Source organism: Poecilia reticulata, linkage group LG12 (genome assembly GCF_000633615.1).
Source record: "Poecilia reticulata strain Guanapo linkage group LG12, Guppy_female_1.0+MT, whole genome shotgun sequence".
Classification (NCBI taxonomy): domain Eukaryota; kingdom Metazoa; phylum Chordata; class Actinopteri; order Cyprinodontiformes; family Poeciliidae; genus Poecilia; species Poecilia reticulata.
The window spans coordinates 10,123,548-10,148,540 of record NC_024342.1 but is presented as its reverse complement, the minus strand read 5'-3'; the positions used below and the strand labels follow the sequence as shown (position 1 = coordinate 10,148,540).

The following is a 24,993-nucleotide window of genomic DNA, read 5'->3' as shown; positions in this document are numbered from 1 at the left end:
ATTATTAAAAAAAAGCTGTGGTCAATAAATCCCCACATATTTAATTATTTCATAAGTAAATCAAAGATTCACTTCAGAAAATATTTTTTTACAATATGTAAATAAGTTACCAATTCAGACACTGCTAGGATCCTTTTATTGTCATTTAGATTGTGGTGATTTTGTTTTTTTATGCTGAGCTTGCATGCATTTCTAGGATGTGTAATATTACCGGTAATTCAAATTCTTGAAAGATTGTAGCAGTCTGTATTACAGCAAATTTGAAGAACCCTCTGACTGAAAACACTGTTTTCCCAAATCAGTCTAATGAACAGTCTGGTCAGGGTTGCCCATAATTTTTTTGATTTTATGAAGAATCCATCTTTGTATTATCATCTCCATCTCCACACTCATCCCCAGAACAGAACCATAACTAGAAATCGATAAAGTTGTTGAGCCAAAGAATAGAAAACTGTTAAGATATATTTCATACATTTAGTGAGGGTCCAACATGATCCAGGAGGGGTCAGCCCAGAACCCAACCTGATAGATAAACAGCTGCACACAGACACAATCACACATTCCCAGCCTCTTGCTCACATACAGATATTCACATCCACTCTCCCAATGTAAGGAAGAGAAAAAAATGTCTTCCTGATGGTAGTTTTATTTATTGAGATGCATGTGTAGATAATACACAGAGATTAGCAGGAAGGAGATTTGGACCATGCACACCCTTTCTTTGGTGGTTTTTAAATGTTCCTCAAGGGATGTGGATTATAGTTACCCGAGCTTAGTTTTAAAACCGCAAATTATGCACAGTTCTAGTGTATTCAATAAACAATGCGATAGTGTTCAAAAAAGTCAAGCGAATCTTTAAGTAACTGCATATTTTTATTGTATTAATCAAAAACATTTTGACATGACATTTCACAAAGACCCAGGTATATTACAGTGCACCACATTAACTTTGGCCTTTGACCTCAGACTTTCAGCTACAGACCTCCCAACACTCCACTGTTCCTTTACCACTATATACAAAGCTCGGTTGTCCACAAAAACCGTCAGGCTGAAGACACAAATCGTGTTCAAGTGAACAGTTTACTCTTGCACACAGACACATGCACTCACTCAACATACAAACACAAAAGCCTCTCATAGTAAGCGTTGAAAAAAAAAACCCACCACATCACATAGAATTGGGATAGAAGGAAGATTTGGAACAGAGGGCTTTTAGAACAACAAAAGACTTTAATTGGACACTGTCTGCAGGAAAACAAAAGCTTTTCCATTGGTTGTAAAGGATTAAAAAAAATGCTAAGGACAAGTCCTTGTCAGCAGAACATGAACACTAGAGAAATAAATCTACATTTATAAGGAAAACACAAAAGTCCACAACAACTCAGCTTATCTTTCCACATAAATACATAGGAATAATAATGATATTTAACATTGTGCTTTCTTTACCTCTCGATCTCTCATGTCACCATGTCATTGTCAGATGCATTAGCCACAAACTTTAGTCATGCAAGTTCAAGCACAAACAAAAGCTGGGTGAAAAAGGGATACTCAGGCATGTTTGACATCACTGCTGGTTCAGAATTGGTTGGTGCACATATGTCCACAGCACTGATCAGCTGCTTCCTTAAGCATTGAAAATCCACTTGGTTAAGTCAATCCAGCCCCGCCCAATGTGGTGTCGAAATGCTGAGTGTCCCTTTCGTAGGCGTCATCGTTCAGTTTAGTTTAAAGACTTAATTACACATCTATAACAAAGGTACATAAATAACAATGACAATGATATCATACATCTAAAATCCCCACGCAAACCCGGGTTGTGCTGCCTTGCTTTTAACTGGGACGAATACACTAACTTAAGATAATTTGATTAAAACCATGATATTTGGTGGTAGCAGCACAAAACATATCAGTACAGATTTTATTTCTGTAAAACATAAACACACGTTTTATCTAAGACCCATCAGTTCCTTTCTTGCATACTGGTTATGACATACCCAAGTACCACACACAGGCTCCTTATCTGAGCCTGTTCAAGCAATGAACACTAGGGGGCAGGCTACACACACCATGTTAGCACAAACAACCAACGAATGTGGTTTCTTTACAAATAAAACACCTAGAGACTAAGACATTTATAAAGGAAAACCTTGCTGTCCTAACAGAGTTTACATCCTCAAGCAGCATCCAATGATTTCAATGACTGCAACACTACATAACAAGTGATTACAAAGTGTAGAATATTTTTTTTCACAACCTGTAGAAAACGAATTGTGCGAAATTTAGTGTGCTGAACTAGGAATCCTGTACTCACTGTGTATCAACTGCTCATCTATGCATCACTAACAATTTAGGATTGAACAGTGTGAAAGAAATGTTGTACCTCTTAGTATACAGAAAAGAAAAATCTTATTCTCACTCATAAATATCATGCTAATATATATTTATATATTTATATACTGTTCCGTAGCCCAAAAAACATGGGTTGTCATATTTTGAGTCTGCTTAAATCCTCCCCCTTTCTTCCGACCTTTCCTACCATATTTATCCATTTCCCCACACAGCACTGTTCTCATTATTTATCTTTAATGCTAAAAATGTTGGAAGCAAAAAGATAGACAGTATGTAAGAATTACTGTTCTGAATTGCGTAGAAAATTATTTTAGTTGCAATTTTTTCTTTGCAAGTGACGCTATGAGCTCTAATTTGGCTCCTAATTGTATTCTCAAATAGTTTTTTTATAGATTGATTTATTTGCTTCATTGTTTTTTTCCAGCTTTTGCTGTTCCGTAAACATCTTATTCTTCTTCCACTTTATGGAATATGAGTACATCTATCATTACTCACTCTCTAGTGGTTTTAACCAGCAATATGATTTTTTAGTAAGAGGCCAGCTATGACTCGTTCCTAACCAAGACCACATATACTGACTGAAATAAGTATTCTGATCAGAGATGCACCGAGGAAGACTTCTGACATCTGGTGATCGGAAAAGGCTGATTTTCAGCTTGACCACCTCCACTGTTGACCACTGGGTTTGAAACCTTAGCAGATTAAGTCTAGAACTGTATCACTATATGGCAGCACTGTTTCTTCAAGTAGCAGTAACCTTTGAATGGAATTTAGTGGAAACTGGTGGTTAAATTGGTTGACATTTTTTTCTATTACGACACTATAAAGCTCATACATCCTGTTAACTTTAACTGTAAACCATCACCTGTGTACTAACACTAACAGTAAAAGAGGATGTAAATCCTTCATTCAAAGTAATATTTATAAATAGATCCATACTGACTCACCATGGATCCAGATTTTTAATAGATGAAGCACTGCTACAGTTGCTGCGTGTGCATGGTCTATGTTTGTTTGGGCAAGTCTTTCAGACATTATTTATTAAATGTCTGCGGTACAAGAGTCCCACAGTGATTATAATTTTGTCATCCATCCATCTATCCACCTGGAGGGTCTCCTCCCAGTGAGACATGCCAGGATGTATTCTAACCAGACGCCTTATCCACCTTAACTGGCTCATCTGGATGTGGAAGAGCAGTGACTCTACTCCAAGTCTACTCTAAAATTGGCCAGAAAACCCCGATCGGTGCATCTCTTTGTTTTAAGTCTGTTGCTTATGATGATACAAACTCAATGTGTCAATGGAAACGGCTCCAAAAATAAAACTGACTCAAGAATCCAACCCCACAACAAATTTATAACATTTTCACAAATAGTGTGTTCCACGGGTGCTGGTAACTCTTCATGGCTCCAGGGTGTAATTTGTACAAATGACAAGTGGTGATAAGAATGGAAGGGGGGGCCACAGAAAGATGTTTGTCAATTACTCTGGTTCTTACAAATGTCACTGCAACATGCACATACATTTTAAACATAATTACTCGTTTTCAGTTCAAGACTATATTTTTGCATCATTGTTCCAGTTGTCACTTTCTCCATTCTGTCCGTATTTAGGTCACTTAATGAAATGTTATACATAGAAGAGTGCTTCTCAAAACCTTTCGGACTGTTCATGAGTGGCTGCAGCGTGTTGTCCAGAGAGTAACAGGTAACACACTAACTATTAAAGTAGTGTAAATGGCTTGTAGAATAAGCTTTAGATGTGTGTGTCAGTTTATTGCCTCCTCATGAGGGTGAATTTCCTCTCGCGTATTTGCTAGTACACGTGACTATCCTAGTGAAGAAGTGTAAAGGGATCGTGCAGAATCAGTCTGGGCAGTAAGGCAGCACATGCAGGAAGCTGGTCACAGGGATGAGGAATCAGGGGGATGGTGTACCGTATAGTGGTGGTATCCATAGATAAATAAACACAATACAGGAGGTGGAGTGTGTCTGTGCATGTCTTTATGTGTGTATTTGTATATGTGAACACCTCCATGAGTATCTGGTCTCTCAGTTACTTTATTTCACTCTCCCTCTCACTCTTTTTCATCCGTTTCTCGCCGTAGTTACTCCCGAGGACTGCGCGGTGCCCGAGAGCTCGGTTTCCCATCATGGGTCCTGCGGTTTCTCCCCTTTCGGATCTCCTGCAGGTGCTTCCACTTCTTATTGGCCGGTCGGGCAGCAGGACCCAAAGGTACGATCTCCTTCCTCGGAGACTCAAAACTTTTCGACCCCTGGTCGGCACCAGCCTGTTTCCGTGCCCAAACTTGCTCACAAATCTGGTCAACAGTGCTGAGGTTAGGGTGGTCCACCAGCTGCATGAAGTCCCGATACCAAAGCTTTTGATTGGTCAGTGAAGGAGCACCTCCGCTGCGAGGATCTAATCGAACAGGGGAGTCGGAGGGAAGATTGGAGAAGGAGGAAGATGTCGATGGTACGACTTCTAAAGTGATTCCCAGCAATGTCTGGGTGAATCCGTGCTCCATAGCGTGGCATTGGTAGACACCAACATCTCTCTTGAGGACCCGACGAATCAGTAGGCCCCTGTCTGTCTGCAGGATACGTTCATCAAGACGCACCTAGAGTCAAAGATGTGATTCAGTTCAGCTCTCACAACATGGTTCTAATTGTCTGTTGAACTGTCTCTATGGAGCCTGGTGTTTTTGTTCGGCTTCCCTGAGGGAATGACCCACCTAAATGTTGTTGCCAATGATCAAATGTCCTCTGTCTACAGAGAAAACCGAGGCCTTTTCTGTATTTAACCATTTCTCTCCTGGGTAAAGCAAATGAAAGAGCTACTAACTATGGGATATTTTTTTTATTTAATAGATAAAATAGATCTCTAATAGATCTAATAGATCTCCAAGATTATGCCACAATACCTACTGCTATTTATCTGTGTGGATAGAAATTATTGACTTGTAAAGTGTCTTAAGATTACATTTGTACAGAACTGGTATTATGGAAATAAAATGTAATTACTTTCTTAGCACATCTAGTGAAATTCTTAGTTCAACTCATTCTGAATTGATGGAGTGTTTTAGAGCAACAGATTTCAAGGTTGTTTTTCTTACAGTCTCTTAATTCAACTAATATAAAATCCCTAAATTAAGTCCTGTGACCAGTTATGGTCCCGTGTGCGACAGTGCAAATTGTGAATCATTTTTAGCAGCCAGATTTTGACAGATTCTGAAGAGAATAAAAACGGCCATGTTTTTCTGATCAGTATTTTTGAAACCCAATCTAGTCAGTGGCCCCTTATTGATAGAGTTACTCTAATTACATTTTCAGTTGTCATGGGAGGTGAATCATCCAAAAGTCATGAATTAGAGCAATAAAAAGAAAATAATGAATTGGATAATCAGATAAAAACAAAACAATACGGTGACCTCAGACAGCATCGTTACAATGTGCCTTCATCCCCAACTCGTCCTCAACCTTCCCACTCTCTCACCTCCTCTCTCGGGTTCTGTGGTTGCTTCTGATAAGTCCAGGTGACTCTGGCCTGAAGGGATTTGGGGATACACTCCAAGAAAGTGCTGCTTCCCTCAACTCCATACAGCTTCCTCTCTGCAACGCGATGCTTGTGGTGGTCTGAAGGGGGCAGAAGAGACAAAGATATAATTATAGGCTTGGTATATTTGATTTAAGAAAAAAAACATTGTCTAGAAAATATTTGCCTTTTGGTACCTTGGCTTATGTTGTTTGGAAGGGGATTTAAAAAAAACTATTTAAATGTGACAGTTCTTGTACATGATAGGAAAATGTATGATTCCTCTATACAAGAGCATTTCTTCTCATTATTTATCAGAACTTAGTGAGTTGATCCAAATATTTATGCATGTCTGACTTCTAATATCCTAACTTAATGACACCTTGTGCTTTTAAGCTTTGGCTAAAATGAATGAAAGAAAAATAAATTATTCAATAAATACAGACAATGAAACTTTAGCAGCACTGGCATGGTGCTTTAAGGGGAAATAATGGTGTGTAACCTGCCAAACAGACTGACCGGCCGGTCCAGCCACATCAGAGACAATTACACTGATTTTCATCAGTTTTACTCGGCTTGAATGCCACATGATGTAATCTTATTACCCAGGAGCTCTTTCAGCTGGAGTGATTAGCCTGATTTCGTTGTGGTGTAGAAACACAGAGAGGGGCTGAATGCTCTCTTTGTGGTCTGAGAGGACAGATGTCACCAGAGGTGAAGCGTTTTGGCTGTTTTGCCATGCGGACAGTAAGACGTCACATACCAAGACTTCCATCATGTCAACACAGGAAAAGGCTCAGTCTTCATGAGAACATGTACAGCACTGTAGAATTAAAACCTGCTACATTTGGCTACATTTGTGTTTTTTTTTTTCACACAAATGAACCATTAACAACCAGGACTGTAACAAGATCTTATAGCACAAAAACCTTACAATACTAATACTCAGTACATTTATTGTGTTTTTCACTCAACACCATGCAGTTGCTATTAGGTTTTAGGGTAAGAAAGGAAGGAGTTCTTTAATTGCCCTGTTGTGTTGACACCATCAACTTAAGACTGATCATCAGCACTGATCAATGAAGCCGTGACCTATAGCTACATTTATTTTTAAATGTAATATAAGAAAATATACAAAAAAAGCAACAGCTGGTTCAAGTTGGAACTTTAAGCTGAGTTCATAATGTTTACATGATGAACTATGAATGTGATTATTTAACTTTGACCTGACCAAACCTAACACAGATCTAGTTTAACATAAACTGATTGGTCACCAGACTGCCCATCAACATTCACTTCCTAAAGCACTGAAGAAGCTCACATAAATGTTAAAGCATCTAAAAAGCAGATTTTTTATGTAACAGAGAAAAAAAAAACTGTCACAAAGTGACCAAATGTACAAATTAACTTTAATCACACAAATAGCACAACTGACTGACTAATACCAGTTGTGCAAAAGTTGGCTTGTGATTCAGAGCCTCCAGTCAGAATTGAAGGGCTATTTTTGTTTTCAATCAACCCTGTATTGTATTTGATAAACTGTGATTCAAAATATCTCGACTTATCACACCTGAACTTTTCCACTCAGTACTGAAAAAGATTCTTTAAAAAACAAAGATTAGAGATTTCTAAAAGCTTTACTCCTAAAACAAAAAAAATTCAGCTTAATGCACTTTAGTCATTAGGATTAGACAAGCAAACCACAATATATGGACTTAAACAGGGAAGGAGATATTCTGCAGAGCCTTGTAAATACTTTTGGTAGTTAGGTCCGTGACATAACTTTAGTCACGGAAACAAACAAAAAAAGGCGATTAATAGTTTTCCTGGAAATATTGTGAAAGTCTTGTTCTCTTGAACCCATTATTCTACATCCTCATAAGCTGAATGTATCATTACACTTCTACTAATAAAATTTAACTGGGCCGCATTTTACAGTACGAGTGTTGTAAATTTACCTCCTGAGCAAAGGGTGTTGGGGTCCCCGTTCCTTACATCCTGTCGACGGAAACGTCTAAATGGAATATTAAAAAAAAACTGGTTATGGTAATTTCCACTTCTGTTGAGACTTCAATTTCTTTACAGCTACCTCTCCATATGGTATATATGCCATAGACATTTTGTCACAGACCTCTTTGTATTCGGTAGGTAACGAGTACAGGACGTTCCGTCCCAAGCGCAGTATGGATCTCGGGCCAGGCAGCACTCGGCGCAAGCCTTCCCGTAAACACTGCACCGGTGAAGAGGGACTTGGGCGATTCCCGTGTCCGAGCCGACGTACAGCTGTTGCTGTGAAAACAGGCAGGGACGAGATGGAAACGTTTGACAAAAAGGCCTAAAGAATGTCCATTTAACAGAATTGAAAACAGCTGGAGTTATCTGTCATAAATCAAATCGTTTATATCTCTGTAACAGTGATGACTGTGGTAATTTATGACGCCTTTCGGTGATTTGAAGTGAACTTTCTGTAACCATTCCGATTTAGTGTTGTCACTAATCACCTTCTTTTACTGTTTGTTTTTTCAACACATGGCCTCGAGGGCGGTCATGTTGTGGGCATGTTTCTGAACAGGAGAGAGTCAAAGTAAACTTACCCGTTTGGAAGAGATCTGCATGTTAATTACAGATGAGGCATCCTGAAGAAAAGAATGGATAAAAATATATTAGTACCCTTAAAGTAGAAATAAGTCTTTCTTTTGTAGCAGTTGAAGAAACACCAATTTTTTTTAGAAAGCAATATTTCAAAAACTGCTCTGTAGAAACAAGAAATGTTATCATGTAAGACGAGTGTAAAAAAAGGTGAGCATTCATATGTTTTGCTTTAAACTTCTTTCTACTTTAAAGCACAGATATCATTCAGTGTTAGAGCCATTAAAAGCAAAGTTTTTTTTTCTAATTTACTGCCCAGCTTGTAAATGTAAAGCGTTCTTGGGAAACAGTTGTTGGTTGAAAGGGATAAAAATAATATCTAACAGAATGATCCAAGTATTGTCTTTTTTTATATTTAAAAACTATTGCTAATTAAAATATTCTTTTAAATTGCTGGGTAGGGTGCCCGTCTGTTAGATCTCCAAGCTATTGTCTCTTAAATGACCATTCTCCTGATTTCCTCCTCCACACTGTATAAACAAGATCATAAATTGGTTTGTTGTATTTTAAATCAAATTTTATTTATTTATTAATTTTTTACTTTAAGCAGCATTTTTGATTGTCTTGACTTTGTTTTTCATCATATTTAATGTCTGTCTGAAGACAATTGAAAGTAAGTTGGGAAATGTGCCTTTCTGGTCACTTAAAAAAAAAACAGTGGCTACATTGTTTTTCTATAAATTGCTGCTGAACTGTTTCTGATATTTCATCTAAAAAAAATGAGGTTAGGCAAAATCATAAAATGTGGAAGTTGAAGTTAATTTTATTCTTACTTTGAAGACCTCCAGCTCTTCCAGTAAAAGTTCTTCCATGTTGTTCCAGCTCTCCTTGGGGACACTGATCACCTTTAGGACTGTCCCTTTGTCTGAAATACCACATGCTCATTATCTCCCCATCATTTTCATTTCACTAAAGAGAAAAAACGCAAAGTGAAGGAGAAACCTTTCACGTACCTGTTCCGATGAACATGACATCATACTGCCCATCAGCAGCATTGACTCTGTCCACGGCGATCTGTGTGAAGCTGTACTCCACGTTGGTCCTAACAAACACAGGCCGTCGATTCATGGGGTACACCGGGTTGTACATCAGGGGGTGGTGACGGGCAAACTGGATCACATCATCTGGGAAACCTTTTGTGGATTCAAAACTCCCAAATGTCTTGCTGGGACACTAACGGAAGGAAAGGAGAAACACATTTTGTAGTTTCCAGAACTTGCTAAAACATGAAAATGAAACTGCTATGACTGAACTCATCCGTTCCATTCAAAACATATTTTTGCCTTTGGTTTTATACAAGTGGAATAAAACATCTGACTCATCAGTGTTTCAGCTGGTTAAGAATGCACCAAGCCCCGGTCGTGCGGCCGCATTGAGGTCATTATGGTGTGAGGGCTGTCAAGGACTTGGAGGAGATTTACTCCAGGTCAGAGTCCAGTTTCTCTCTTTAATTAAAATTCCAGCTCTGGATTTTCTGAATACTTAGGAGCACTTTAGCACCTTGAGACATCTTAGCTTAAAGCTAGGTTATTTCTTCTTATACTCATTTACTTTGGTCCAGCCTGACCGTAAGCCTTGCAAGCCTGTGGGATCTGTATCTGAAATCCAAATCAGTAAAAATGCAGTTTTACATTATTTCTGTTGCATTCTTAAAGTATAACTTGCCTGCTAACTATGCAGTATGTCTAGAGCTGTTGAGGCCTTTTAAAATGAAGTTCAGAATGAACAACTCCTGCTGACTGAAGGCTTCTGTGGTTGGTGGAATGTCAAACCCATATTGATTGGGACAACTGTGGAAATGTTTTACACGGAAAACTGGTATTTAGCACCATACTGGGTTCTCTGAAAGTACTGCCATTAAACTGTTTTATTAACGTTATTACTGCCACTGGCATTACTGTATTTTCCACACTATAAAGCGCACCGGATTATAAGGCGCACCTTCAATGAATGGCCTATTTTAAAACTTTTTTCATATATAATGCGCACATTATAAGGTGCATAGAATAGATGCTACAGTTACATTTGGTTGCCACCCGTCCCGGGACGCAATTTGTTTCGTAATAATAAAGAAGTGGTACTTTATATAGTCGGCTGCCCCAGTCATTGTTTCACTCATGGTGTTGGTGTTGTGATATTGTGCCCAACTGCTTTCTGGGTAACACAGACCAACCGACACGCTGCCGCCGCAGTCTGTCTTCTCTTTGCCCCGCCCCTCGGCTTTAAATGTATAGGGGCTGGTCCCTTGGCAACCCTAGTCGAAGCACCCAGATGAATATCTAAAGCTGCTTTGTTGACATAAAGAATGTCAACAAAACAGTCCGACTCGGGTCGGCGAGGAGAGCCTTCTGCGACTGGGCCGGGGCGTGGCCGGACGATGGTCACCCTTCTCCGTTCGCACACAGCATGTTCATGGAGAACGTGGTGCTAAATGACCTGCAGACGACCTGATTATCAGGTCGGTAGGTAGATACATAGGTCAGTCAAACTTTATTAACAAACTTTATTAACAAACTTTATTAACAAATCTGACAACTATCCCAGCATGCACTGCGCGCTTCTTCTTCTACGGGCGAAAATGAAGTCGGCGGCTGCTTACCGTAGTTGCTAGACTTGTTGTGACTCAATATTGGTCCATATATAAGCCGCACTGTCGGCTTTTGAGGAAATTGAAGGTTTTTAGGTGCGCCTTACAGTGCGGAAAATACGGTACATGATTTTTTTTTTTTGGTCAGACTCAAACCCCAATTTATTTAAAAGTAAAAAAAATAAAATAAAGAAATAAATTTAAAAATTCATTTAAAAAGATGCAACATAAGGATGGAGGTGTGCTAAATTTTAAGGAATAACCTTAAGAAAATTGGTTTTAATTATTTTAATAACCTGCTACGATTGGACGTTATTACAGTCTGTCTGCTGCTTTGTCAGTTATTAACATACCATTCCTGGGCGGGGATATGGCACTTTTCCCTGGAAAGGGACCCATTGGTAGTTAGGCCCCTCTTTGTGTGCAAAGGGCCCCAGGAAGGCCCTCCGGATGTCATTCATGGAGTAAAGACACACAGCTGAGCCTTTAAACACACTGCTGCTGGGGGAACAAGAGGAGCAGGGTTAGATACAACAAACACATGCATGACATTGTATGCACTTTGCTTCCTCGCCGTTCACTTTCCCTAATGCACACCCTCACACACTCACTCCTGCGCATAAACAAACATGCACATGTGACTCGACTCTGACCTGGAAGTAGAGAAGACAGTATAGACCAGAGGGTTCTTTTTGTCCCTCGTCTGCAGCAAGAACACGTCCCCTGAGGACAGACACACACAGACAGCCGGGTCAGGTGGCGGTAGCCCAGAGGTCAAAGGTTGGGAAAAAGATAAACAAAACCCTATGGACATGTCTAACCACTTTAAAGAGACATTTCACTGATTAGTGGGGGTCATGACATGAAACAGAATCCACCGCAGCTTAATGCGGATGTCAGGAAACTCAGTCTTGCTTCTTGAATAAAGAAGTCTTAAAATGTTACGATTTTATAGAAATAAAAAAAAGTTTACAAACTAATGAAGTCCTTTTTTTTTAACCAGATAACTCCTATAGATTACCAACGCAGTTTCACAGAAAGATTCTCTCTAATTTTGGCCTCAGGTACAGTCCCAAGCTCATCATCTAGATAAGAGACTCATCGTTCACATGGAGAAATGTGAATGGCAGGTGCAGCCCGAGGCAGGGTTAGGGTTTGGACAAAGTCTTCCACTTAGTTAACCTTTCCTTCCGTCATGAGATGAGCACAAAGGCAGGTCATATTGTGGCCCGCAGAGAGTTTCAGACACTTTGTCAGACACATCTTAAAAACTCCTGCAGCAGCTGGAAAAACCACATGACAACAGGTCTGAGAAAAACATTACATAACAAAAAGTCTTTTGGAGAAGGAATTTTGGAGAATACTGAATATTATTGTAAAACAATTGATGAATTTAGAGCATATTTATTGATGTATTACATATTATTTGGTTAAAATTTAATAAAACTTAATTCACAATGTTTTTTTATTATAATTCTTCATATTAAAAGTAATGATGCTGGTTCAGACAATTATTATTGTTTTGATTTATTTCAATGATTGGAAATGGAGGGACAGAAATATCGTAAGACATACAAGAATCATTAATTCTACGTTAAATCTGTATAGCATTTTAAATTCTGCCGTTTTACTTTAATCTCTACTTTAATATGGATCCCTTGAGGCTAAACACCGTAAATGCTTTTAAATCCTGGTGAATTTATGACGTTTTCCTAACATCTTCTCTGTTTACACCACCAGAATGTGTTTCTGGGTAGCGATCCAGAGGAAAGGGTCAGAAAATCTTCCAACTTTTTTTCCCCCCGTTTAGCTTTTCTTGAAGCCATATAAATAATCTTTTCCCTGAATTGTACAGCAGATATTTTCAGAAATGGAAACAGGAAGTATATATATCATTCCAAAGATTTCATATTTTTCCTACGCTGACTGAAAATCACTACAACAAAAGTTGAGGCACTGAAACCAGGTCAACCTTCTTCATGATTAAATTAACAGACTACAAATTTTATTTAAGTTTCCTGGAGAACCCGAACTTCACATATTTTTGTATGTTATTTGACACTAAACCTAGAAATGTCCTTAAATTTGCCGTTTCATTGGAGTATTTCTGCTCCAGTGTGTGCACTGTACACTTACGCAGCTCGTCAAAGTACGTGTCGCTGCCATCAGCTCCTGGTACTGAGCAGATCAGTCGGGTCTTGAGGAACGTTGTCCATTTGTTCACCAGGCTTCTCTGTCCACCCATGTCATTCTGACAAAACAAAACTCAATTATAATCTGATTTTGCATAAACAGAGCTTTTATCCCAATTTTCCACAATGTTGCATGTTGATTAAGTGACCTCTCACCCTGCATAACTGTCCAATGCGCGAGTAAGTGGACTTTCCCAAACCTTGCGCTTCAACTGCTGTCTCCCGGAAGAAGAAAAATATCTTGTCGTCGTCTGGATTTTCACTCTCAGGGACCCAAAAGGAGCCGACAAACTTTGGTTCTGGTTGGCAGAATTAAAGGCAATTAATGCAGCGTCAGTCGTCACACCATATTGTCCCATGAGTGCGCTTGATGCTTATTTACAAGATAAACAAAAGCACACGCACCATTGAGCCAGCGTGAGTCGTGCTGTTCGGTGCGAATCGAGGGACGTTTGCCCAGACTTCTGAAGATGGTGAAGTCTCGTCCCATTAAGTCTGTGGCTACACCTGCATAAAGCTCATCGCCTGGGAAACACAAATACTGATTAGTCTATGTCAGATTCAGAACATGCATGATTTTTTTTTTTTTACAGTTTGTCACATTGCAGCCATTAACTTCAACATGTTTTCAACACGTGGCAGAGCAACACAAAGTAATTCGTAGTAGGACACACATGGTTTTCAATAACAAAACAAGTAAATAAAACTGGAGAGCATGACACGTTCAGTCTCTGAGTCAACACTTTCTAGAACCACCTTTTGCTGCAATTACTACATGATGTCTTTTGGGAGTATGTTCCTTTGTACAAAATGAGACTAGATGTTTTTCTTAAAAAAAAATAAAGGGTTCAGTCAAAGTGAAAGAAGAATGACTGTAGCATTCAATAAACCTGCCGACTAAACTTTGATCATTATGACAATAACAGGTTTTCTTCCGACTTGACGAGTATTTGGCTCCATCCATCAACTCTTTCCAGCTTTCCATGATGAAGAAACACCTACACCCAGCATAATGACACCACATTGTTTAACCAAGGAGGATGGAGTTGTCAGGCTGATGCGCAGTGTTAGCCTCCCACCTCACATACATTCATGTAGGTTGAAAAGCAAACATTTTCTCTCATCTGACCAAAGCACCTTCTGCCACATGTCTGCTTTGTCATGTCAACGGGACTTAAAGTGTTTTTTCCACAGTGGTTTTCCTCGTGCTGCTCTTGCCTGCAGACCAGACTTGGGCAATGAAGAACTAATGACTGTGCTGTCAGCCGATTGCTTGATTAATGCTCTCCTCACCCGGCCTGTCAGCTTTAGGTAGCCACATTGTGAAAGGTCTACCACTGCAGTCTTTCCATGTTCAGATTACTGACTGAACAGGGCTGTGTGAGACCCACAAAGTTTAGGATATTAGTCTGTAATCTAACCTTGCTTTAACTTTTAAACATTCTCCTTGACCTGCCTGGTATAATCCCTAGTATTCATCCAGCTGTTTCTTAGCTAATATTATCTATCAAACCACTAAGATGGTACTTACCTGTTTGGCTTCTGTAGGTTGCAATGGATTAAACTAAAAGGTAATAGGGTCTACATGTTGTTGTGTTGGTCTAGCACAAAAAAATTAATTTCAATAAAATAGAGTTTGAGGTTGAAATTGACACAATTCGAATAAGCTCAATGTTTGAGCGTATTTGTAAGGCTTTTCAATCATAGGTGCTCTAAAACAATCACGCAAATAATCAGATCAGATAATGTTATATGGGTTCGGTTACCGATTAGCACAGAGGCAGCGTTATGCCGAGGATCGTATGGACTCTTCCCTTTCCCGTCCTCAACCTTAGAGGGGTCGATCCTAAACACATGGTCCTGTCAGGGACCCAGAGCACAAAGAAAATGATTGATACGCTACAGCAAGCAAGCTCACCTGTGAAGTGCCAGATTCAAACTGTAATGAAGTGCATTTGTGTTGGTTCGCATGGTTTGTTCCTCACCTCCATCCTGTGTCCCACCTCCACAAAGGCACAGGTAGGGTGGAAAGCCCCGGTTCCACAGGCGTACAGGTGGGTTCGATTGTAGGGATGCACAATCTTCACGTAGTTCACACAGTCAGACTGAAACACACAAAGATTGTTCTGGAATTAATTTTGCTAGGAGCTTAAATTGTGATTTTTCTTTTTTGTGCCATCGGGTTTAATAATACTTCTCCTAAGCATCATGAACTACATACATGACCACAAATTTCAGGTTTTGACAGGAAGCTGTACCAGGCAAAAGCTGGACATTGTGTCCTTCAGCTTATTGATTCACATTCCTCACATAGCTCCTCAAGCTCTGTGCCTGTGACAACACAGCCAAGCTCTTAGATCAAACTCCAGCACACTGTTGTGACGCTCTTTGTGTCCTGGCTGAACACACACATGCCTGCAGAATGTTTTTATAAGAGTGTCTACAGCTATTCGTGCCCAAATCCGAATCCAAATGAATTAAAGTTGACAAGTTTACCTCAGATCTTTAGGCTTTCAAATGAAGTATTTAGTTTAGAGTACAAGAATGAACTAAACTGAAAGCCAACTTATGGTAAATATCATTACCATAATCTTTTGCAACACCCGATACCTTCAAAACCACTTCTTGTCATCTTTGTCATTTATTCCCCTGCACATACGTTGCTTTCAGCATCTTGACCTCTTTTTGATCCTTCTTTGTCCTATCGGATAGCGTGTCATTGACCCCGAAGCACATCTGTCCATCTCAGAGTCACGTTACAGTTAGCATGTTCTCAAGGGACAGCTAATGAATGACTTATGGTGCGCTAAGAGACTACAAGATACATTAACTGTGCAACCCAAGAACAGTGAGTTCTGAGGGAGCTGGCCCTTAAATAACGAGAATGTGGACATAACAATGAGCATAACCATTATTATCATTAATGGCATTTTTCTCTAGGGGTATAGCATCATATACTGATTTGATTTGTCTGTGAAAAAAATTGCTGCGCTGTATGACTTAGCAGCAATAATGGGCCGGAAATGCAGTGTCCACTGATGCAGTGACACACAGCACTGGCAGCAAATTATGCACTTACTAATGCAGGTCATTAGTAAGTGACCTCAATTGGAGAGTGAAAAAAATGAAACAGTTTATATTTTATGTTTATTTATAAAAAATGAGAAAGTGTCCATTTCTAATCATTCACCCTTTCATCTGATCCTCCAAAAAAGAAAAAAAAGTAAAATAACTGCAGAAATATAATTTCTATATAAATCTAGCTGCTCTCTAGTCTGTATCGTATCCCATTAATTTGAACTTGTTACTCACAGATTACTAAAATTAAATGTATCCCATAACGACTGCTTTAACAAACAGATATTCAAATGTAAGTGACTAAAGTTTGACTCAACCTTTCCAGTAGTTGGAAGATGCTTGACATCCTCAACATAAATATCAACCCTTAGTGTGTGTAGTTGGGTTTCTATTTGCATGTCCGTGTCATGACATTGTGAGACAGTCTGGATGGCTGCGGTTCTTTGATGTGACGGGAGAAAAAGACACAGGACAGCATTTAAAAGATGCTTAAGAGACACACAGGACAGACACCATGACTTATGCCAGCAATCACATCTTCTCAAAGGGGGGTTTGAGGATCGGTCTGTAAATGTGCTGGTGGGGGAAGTTTAAGGGTTCAGTGACCTATGACCTTTCACTGACTCATTAGTTGAAACAGTGAGCAAAGAAAGCAGCCTGTGACCTCAACACGGCCTCACTTGACGTCTCACCTTCGCCTCTTTCAAAGCTGTATTGTCCCATTGAGGATGTCTGTTTTCCCCTCTAACCTTTTGTCTTTTCTGGAAATTATTAACCTTAAAGATCAATTTGTTTTCTGTATGCCCATCTGTCTGTTTTGATAAATAATTGCAGCAATATAATTTCATCAATCCCCCAGCAATACTTTTATAAGTTTTATAAATAATTATTTTATTGTATTCATTCTTTTCTTTATGAACATCAGCTCCCTCTATGCTGCCTTTGACATTTCACATTTCCCACATGTGTAAAACTCATGTTTTGGTTATCGCAATATGTCTTTAGTTGCAATGGAATTAGAGCTCATCTTTCACTTCCCTTTTAAACCGTAACTTTATACAAACCATGAACCTTTAATAAAGTTAATAGCCAGGCTTTGAGTTTGCACTTGACTGGGTTGGTGGTGCACCATAGATATCCATTAGATGCACAACACCGGATAGTGTAATAGCCCTGGAAGGCCTTTGATCACCTCTACTGATCAGGACAATGCAGATGAACTGGCCAGTGTGACATTTTCCTCCAGGGGTAGGTGGATTTTTCTGGACTTTGACTTCATACAAACTGTAAAGTAAATGGATTTCTTCCTAAAACAGTTGTTTCTTATTGATTCAACATTATTTCTGCAATAATAATTTGCAATAGACACACAAGTTTATACTTGCAAAACTTTGGCAAAGACTTTGGTTACTTTCAGGAGCAGCATGGTTTCATGTTTACATATTTAATGAGTCGCCTCACGCAAAATTCAAGGGTTCAAGGTTCCTTGTTCAGTTCAGTTTCTCCTACAGACTTAATAATATGTATGTTGGTGTTATATCTGTGCATTCCACCGTGACCAGTAGTATTTTTACAACTTAGTGAACCATCAAGGATGTATTAATGGCACAATGATTCTTAGTCACTGAGTAGAAATGAGAATGGAGCCTCTGTTGTAATTAGTCCAGGAAAAAATCCATTGTAATTTTAGAATCCTATAAAACTATAATTTGTGCCATTGCTAAGCCTCATATTCATTTTAAGAGCTAATTTTAACTTCCTGGCAATGCCACTGTTTATTCCAGCAGTAGTACTAACTCTCTGATGAACACCTTGGTAGTCAGCTGCTCTACGGTGAAGCTTTGGTTCTGAGCTGTCACAACTGTCTTCACTCTGTCTGCACCCTTAAACCCTCACAGCTCTGAAAAATGTTTAACAATAACCGATATTTATTAGATCCCGTGTCACAAGCCCCAAAAACTCTTGCACGCGCAACAGCAACAGTGCCTTGTTTCTTTCCTAATGAAAATATTCTAAATGTAAAACCATAAACTATAACTCTGGGAAAATGTAGTTAATTCAAAAATGATTACCACAGTCTCCACCCCAAAGTTCAAAGTAATAGTAATATCTCCCTCAGTGGGACGGGTTTAATTTCTATTAAGGTAATCGCTGGTCGATGCAGTAGGTGTTTAAAAATGGCCTCAGAAAAACTACCCTGGTTCCGAGGTTTCCTGAACAGAAAGTGCAGTGACAATCACTTTCTCCTGTGGATTTAAATCCAGCTTCAGAGTGTCACTCAGAGTCCTGAGTCAGACCAAGTGTCTCGGTGAAGTGTCAACTGTTTACAGCTGCTGTCTAACTGTGTTTATGTGAACACGTCTCTGTTTGTTTGGATGCTTTCCTGTGTATGCCTGTCTGTTAGAGTGATGAACCGTTGCGGTGCGGGAAATTGTTTCACTCAATTTACTGCCTTTTATAGTAAAGGCCACACTAGGTTATTGCCCAAAGTGGAATATTAAAACAAGCTTCCCACCCTAAAAACATGATAGAGTTTGATAATGTCGGGGGAAAAAAAGGAAAATATTGACGGTATTTAGGTTAAAACAGTTAAGTTGAAAACTTGTGCAAGGAGAACAGGGGACGAAGACAAAGAGAAGGAAAAAGTGTGTGAGGCAGAGATGATCCACAGAGATGGATGGAAAAACAGACTTCTTTGTAATTTGGGTCAAAAGTGTAAGGTGTTCCTGTGTGGGTGAGTTTCCACTTAGAAACCAGGAAAAAAGAGGAAGAAATGAGGAAGAAAAGGTCAACAGAAGTAAAAAGTCAATCAATCAATAGAACCAATCACACAAAAAAGAGATTTAACACTCTCAAGTTTTTAAAACTCTCTCATTCTTTTGTTTAACCTATTTACTTTTTTTCCTGAAACAATTTTAATCCTTTTTTCACCACTTATCACCGCCATCATTACTTTCTCTTTCAGACACACAAACACGCTGAAACCTGAACATACACAGTCCATCTTCTGGTCATTTGAAACTGGAGCCTGGATTTTCGTATGAATGGAGCTCGTTGTCTGTCTCCTACAGCTGTGTAATCACACTGATGACGGGTTTGCTTTACACACACACACTCACAAAGAAACACATACGTTCTGGATACTTTATACACACCATATGGAAATAAATGTAAACAGAGGCTTTATGACACACAGAGGGAAATCAATAAAATATACATGGAGACAGTTTTGTGGCACTTCACCACATTCCAAATGAACAGTAAAATATAAAACATATTAATTGAATAAAAGTTACACAAAAATGTTGCAAAGGACTTAAAACTCAAAAAGATGTATGGCCTTGCATGTGATTGATACCTGGGTGGTCTTTGGTAATCCTTAAAACAATTAGTGAAGTAGGACCAGATTTTACATGCATAATTAAATGCATGACAAGCTGCGACACCAGATCAGGGTAAGAAAAAAAGTCTGTTTAAATTTAAACCACTGACCAAAGAAAAGATACTAAGTCCATGACAAATAAAATGCACTGAATCTTGAAAATAATTATAGTAAGTTTCACATGCTTTGACTCAGTTCCTTCCATACTGTTGGTCAAGGTCACAAAATATAGTATGTTTTAAACAGTTACAGTCTGTTTTTATGTTATTCAATCTCAACATGAACAACAAATAGAAATAATCTGTTCACTTCCAAGCCAATAATCACAATTCCATAAAATCTGTTTTTTATGAATATTCCAGCACACTATAAAAATACTTATTTAGGTAAATTAATGGTCTTGCTTTGCCTTCCAATCAATTTCTGTAGTATGCATAATTTGATGCTGCCATATGCACTTCTATACAATGTCAGCTGCTCAAAACGTAGCAATAACAAAACAATAATATTACTTAATCTGAAGTCTGTTAGCACTGAGGAAGAATCACTCACATCAAGATGCTAAATGCTTGAAGTAAGTCCAACTGCAGCCCAACCTATGTTAGGATTTATGAAGCTAATATTTACTTGACAACTCAGTGGTACAGAGAGACTGCCAAAAGTACAGAAACTACACCAGATGATGATTATATTTTCTAGAAAAATACAAAGATGCTGTTATGTTCAAATATTGTACCTGTCCAAATATATTTTTAATTTTACATAATTTATCCCAATATATATGTGATATACAAAACAGACAGAACAGTATATTTAATCAAATTCATGATTTTCCCTCATATTTAGACTGATGTAATGGGTCCATACACCATTATACCTAACAAAATAGAAAACAGTGTAACTACAGCTTAACTGTAATCACAGTACAAGATGCTATGCCACAGCTCCAAAGTAATTTGATCTCTATAAGGCATCTACACCTTCGGGTTCTTAGGTGTGGGGAGGAAACAAAACAAATGTTTTTGACTTTTCATCAGAGTGTAAATCGCAGTCACATGAGGTTTAAAATAACTAGCTATTGAGGAAGTGATCTCACCACATGGTAGGTCTAAAAGTAGGGGTGCTGCACCTATTATTGCATGTTATCAGTTTACATGCTGTTATCCTGTCTTGTGATGACTCCCATGACTCCAGTGGATTAAAAGGTAGTATTGTGTTGGTCCGGGTAGGAGTGGACACCTCCATAGACCTTATTTTCATGCTCTGTGTAAAGTGTGTGATGGCTGTAGGCTCATAAGAGGTCTGATGTTCCAAAGGTTCAATAAATTTTTACTGAACTAGTTCTTTACCAAGCTTGAGGTTTTGCTAATTTTATATTTTTCAGAGACACTTTGAAAAGGTTTTTTTTGCCTGATTCTATGACTCAGAAACTAAAAAGCAAATAAGGAAATAGGACTTACAGTGATGTCCTTGCCAGCCCAGTTACACTCCTCTCTCCAGTCAACGGGAGCTGGCCAATAGATCTGAAAAGTGGAAGAAAAGGTTAGAAATATATCAGCCATTTAAAAGATTTGTAAAGACTGACTCTAGTTTTTTGAGAAAAGACACTGTCATTCTTATAGAAATGTTTTGTTTTTTTTTATATGAAATGCCATCATTTTGGCTCCCAACTCACTTCCTGTCTCTCCCCTCTGTCTAAGTCTGTCATTTCCGATTTCATCTCCTCTGATACCTTCTTCCCCTGCACACGTGACCACAAAGTGTAAAAGACATCAGCTACGGTGAACCTGCAATGCCTGGCCATAAATCAAACTCACCCACATGCCAAAGTCCATCAAAGCTTTCAAGTCTCACACGTCAAACATGTAATTTACTCCAAACAGCTGTGGACACATGTTGCCACTAGACTGTTTTGCTTATGTAGCACACATAACTATAGTTTTTGTCAGTAACACTGTACGTTCTTATTGTAAAAGTACACTGGTAATTCACTGAGTATTTTTAGGACTTTGGAAGTATAAGTCTCTAACTTAAAAAGGAGATTATGACTATTATGTGTTGTTATGTCTGAAGTTTCTGTTAAAGAGTTGTTTTTTTCATGTTTGTTGAAAACATTTTTTTTCAATCTTTATCTTCTCAATCTCACACTAACAGAAAATAACTTTGTGTAACTCCCTGACTCCCTGAGGTCGGAAACGGGGGTTTTCTCACCTTCAAATCCTTCCCAAACATGTGTGTTCTTGCTTGGAAGAGCAGACAAAAACTAATTCCTAGAAAGTGAACAGTAAACGTAGCCTGCAAAAAGGTCTCACTTCCCAAGAGGCCGTCTTTTGTTGCCAGAATTACACGTTAATCTACTTTGTGATAAGCATGAATGACAATAATCCATCTCTTTTTGGTTCAAATAAAATAATCTATTTCACAGCTTTTCTTTATCTTGATACAAAATACTAAGTACACAAACACGTCTAGCCATTGTCTACGATCGCGGAAGGCCTACTGCCACTCGGCAGGAAGTGGGGTGGACTCTGGAGAGGTCGCCAGTACATCTCAAGGTGGTTAAATTGATGCCCAAGTTAGTAATTACAATCTATTAAAAGGGCTTCAATATTAAAGCATATTTTAAACTTACTTTGTGTTCTTGTTTGGCAATGTTGTCCAATGAGAGGGACAGCAAGAAGTTTTTGGCCCCTACAAACAGTCTGCCCCTCTCTTCGTCCAGCAGCATGGTGCTGAAACAGCAGGAGCGCTCCAGCTCAAATCGCCGCACGCCGTGGTACTGTTGCAATTCTAGGCAAAAAAGTAATCAATTAACCATGGCAAGCAAAATTTAGGTGATTTATAGGCAGTGTATTTGTTACATTATCATCTACAGTATAAACATTGGGAAAATAAAGATTTGGTGACATCACTGTGGGAATAAAAATGCTTCTTTACTAACTGTGTTGATCAAATGCTCTGTAAGAGAGTTAGCAGTAGGAAAATAAGGATAGCTCCAATATGTTGTGCATTAAGAATTGATCTTGAATATTTACTAATATTTAACACTTTCCATGGAATAACTTGACAACAAACAAGCAATATCTCCTTGGGAATCAATTAAGTGTATTTTTTCTATTCTGTTCTAAAATATAACTTGGGAAAATATCAAATATCAAAACAATGTATTGGATTGTTAATGATTTCTTATTTTTAAAGTCAGCTGGCTACAGGCCTGTAATATTCTGTGGTTGATTAAAATATTTTTTGTCATCTACTTAAATTTTCAAGGCTGTGTCCCAAGGCAAGTGACTTATGAAGAGGACAGACACAATCCTCCATCAGTAATGGTTTCAATGGAAAAAATGAGTGACTACCGTTACAAAGTTGGCAAAAACAAATCTAGGGGGAACGGTGCCCAGGAAAATCTAGCTTGTCTTTGTAAATTTAAGTTACAACAGTCCACCCAGGCAAATGGAAAAAAAACAAGCTTGCTGGCCAGAGAAGTTAGAAAAATATCCTCCCCCATTGTCCTAACTTAAACAAGGAGTTTAAGAAAACAAGGCCAAACCCTTATAAATTTATACATTTAAAAGGCTTTATTAGCTTGTTATTGCTCTAACTCCGATGCCATAAAAAGGCAGCCTGCATCACATCAGGGACTTTATTACTCAATCTTACTATCTTGCGGCTAAAACAACCTAGACTCCAATAAAAGACATGCTGAATCAAAAAAAGAGACAGATTTCAATCCAATAATTGGTAAAGAATGGTGCAGACAACCTCATAAATCCAACTGTCTGGTTAAAGCTACACTTGCAGCAGACATTTTGACATCTTTACTACTGGCTAGTAGCTAGCTTGCTACTAGCTAGCTAATAGTAGCTAATAGTAATATTTAAGCTTATTTACAGTTCAAGTAACCTAGCTACTTAAGCTGTAAGCTTACTTATAGTATAAGCTAGTTACTAAGCACACGAAACCAAACCTTTAAAGATAATGAGTTATATTAACTTTTTTGTGTTACTCTGAAATACAATCATGTCGTTACTTGCTGATGCTTTAGCAGAAAAACTAAGTTTGTAAATATGGCGACCATTTTAATTTGATGAACATTTTCTTTCAGTCTGTGACTGAATTGGAAAAATTTTAGTTATACACATGAGACTTTTGTTCCTAACAAAAACATAATAATAACAAAGTAATAAAAATATTACTCAGACACGAAGCCAACACTCATTATGCTAACTTATTAAGCCTTTAATTATTCATCATCATCATTTCAATCTCTGACCTGCATGTCACCCCGAGTTGAAACTGAAGCCGGCACAAATTTCAGCTGGCTAGGCAGCTTGCAGTGAACCTCTTGTCCTTCAGACTGTAATTGCCAGTTTGAAGCAATGGCACACATCCCTGGTTCATGTGGTCATACTGGGCAGTTAGCTGCCTCCTCTAACATTAAAAAACTTGAAATGGATCAAACAATCATGCCACTGTATTTCCAAGCTGTTGGTGTATGCCTGCACACGTACAGCATTCAGTTGTGTCCGGTTGCTTATATCAGTAGTGTAGGTTTAGGACAAACTGACCTTTGCAGAGAGACGTGTCCTTACCTTTATATGAAAGTTTCATGCGTGGTGAAGAGGAGGAGGTGGGAGAGGAGGATGAGGAAGATGAGGAGGAGGAGGAAGATGAAGCACGGGTTACTGAGCTGGACGAAGAGTAAGCAGCAGCCATCCCGAGCACCAGCAGAGAGCTGCAGGTGACCATCATCATCATCATCATGGTCATCATTTTGGCGCCCTTTTCACAAACCGCTTTCTATCAAAAGCTGGTGTTTAGTGGTTTTGGCCGCTTTGAGTGCTGAGTATTTGTGCTGAGAGATGATTTATTTATCTGGTTCTCGTCCAGTTCTATTTCATCGTCACGCAAAGTGTTTCTCCTAATTTGAAAAAAACAAACAAAACAAAACATAAAAAACAGCTATCCTGGCTTGTAGTTGACGTCAGACTTATTCCCAAGAGTTTTCTGGATATATCCTCTGGTCCTCTTACAAAGGACGACCCAGATCACCTCTCACATCCGAGACAGGACAAAATCATTCCGCCTGGACACAGGGACCTAAAAATAGAGACAGAGAGAGGGAGACGATTCAGAAAGAAGCACTTCTTGTGCCAGGGATGCCCTGGTGTACACACACACACATGCAAAAACACACACACACACACACACACACACACAC

General features: G+C 38.7%; 1 protein-coding gene across 3 annotated transcripts in view; it reads right to left on the bottom strand.

Moving 5' to 3' along the window:
* Positions 1-860: 860 nt before the first annotated feature.
* sema3b (sema domain, immunoglobulin domain (Ig), short basic domain, secreted, (semaphorin) 3B) overlaps positions 861-24,993 on the bottom strand; it is an 89,616-nt gene continuing 65,483 nt past the window's right edge. For 2 of the 3 annotated variants that reach the window (XM_017307978.1, XM_008423833.2), the window contains 17 exons: positions 24,365-24,872; positions 22,405-22,562; positions 21,233-21,295; positions 15,298-15,417; positions 15,079-15,172; positions 13,718-13,837; positions 13,469-13,611; positions 13,257-13,371; positions 11,774-11,843; positions 11,474-11,621; positions 9,487-9,706; positions 9,307-9,398; positions 8,479-8,520; positions 8,016-8,173; positions 7,843-7,898; positions 5,846-5,985; positions 861-4,970 (listed from right to left, as the gene is read on the bottom strand). In XM_017307978.1, the coding sequence (XP_017163467.1) occupies positions 4,458-4,970; positions 5,846-5,985; positions 7,843-7,898; positions 8,016-8,173; positions 8,479-8,520; positions 9,307-9,398; positions 9,487-9,706; positions 11,474-11,621; positions 11,774-11,843; positions 13,257-13,371; positions 13,469-13,611; positions 13,718-13,837; positions 15,079-15,172; positions 15,298-15,417; positions 21,233-21,295; positions 22,405-22,562; positions 24,365-24,545 (2,433 nt within the window). In that variant the 5' untranslated portion in view covers positions 24,546-24,872 and the 3' untranslated portion in view covers positions 861-4,457. The remainder of the gene's footprint in view (positions 4,971-5,845; positions 5,986-7,842; positions 7,899-8,015; positions 8,174-8,478; positions 8,521-9,306; positions 9,399-9,486; positions 9,707-11,473; positions 11,622-11,773; positions 11,844-13,256; positions 13,372-13,468; positions 13,612-13,717; positions 13,838-15,078; positions 15,173-15,297; positions 15,418-21,232; positions 21,296-22,404; positions 22,563-24,364; positions 24,873-24,993) is intronic. The other variant, XM_017307980.1, reaches the window with a different exon arrangement.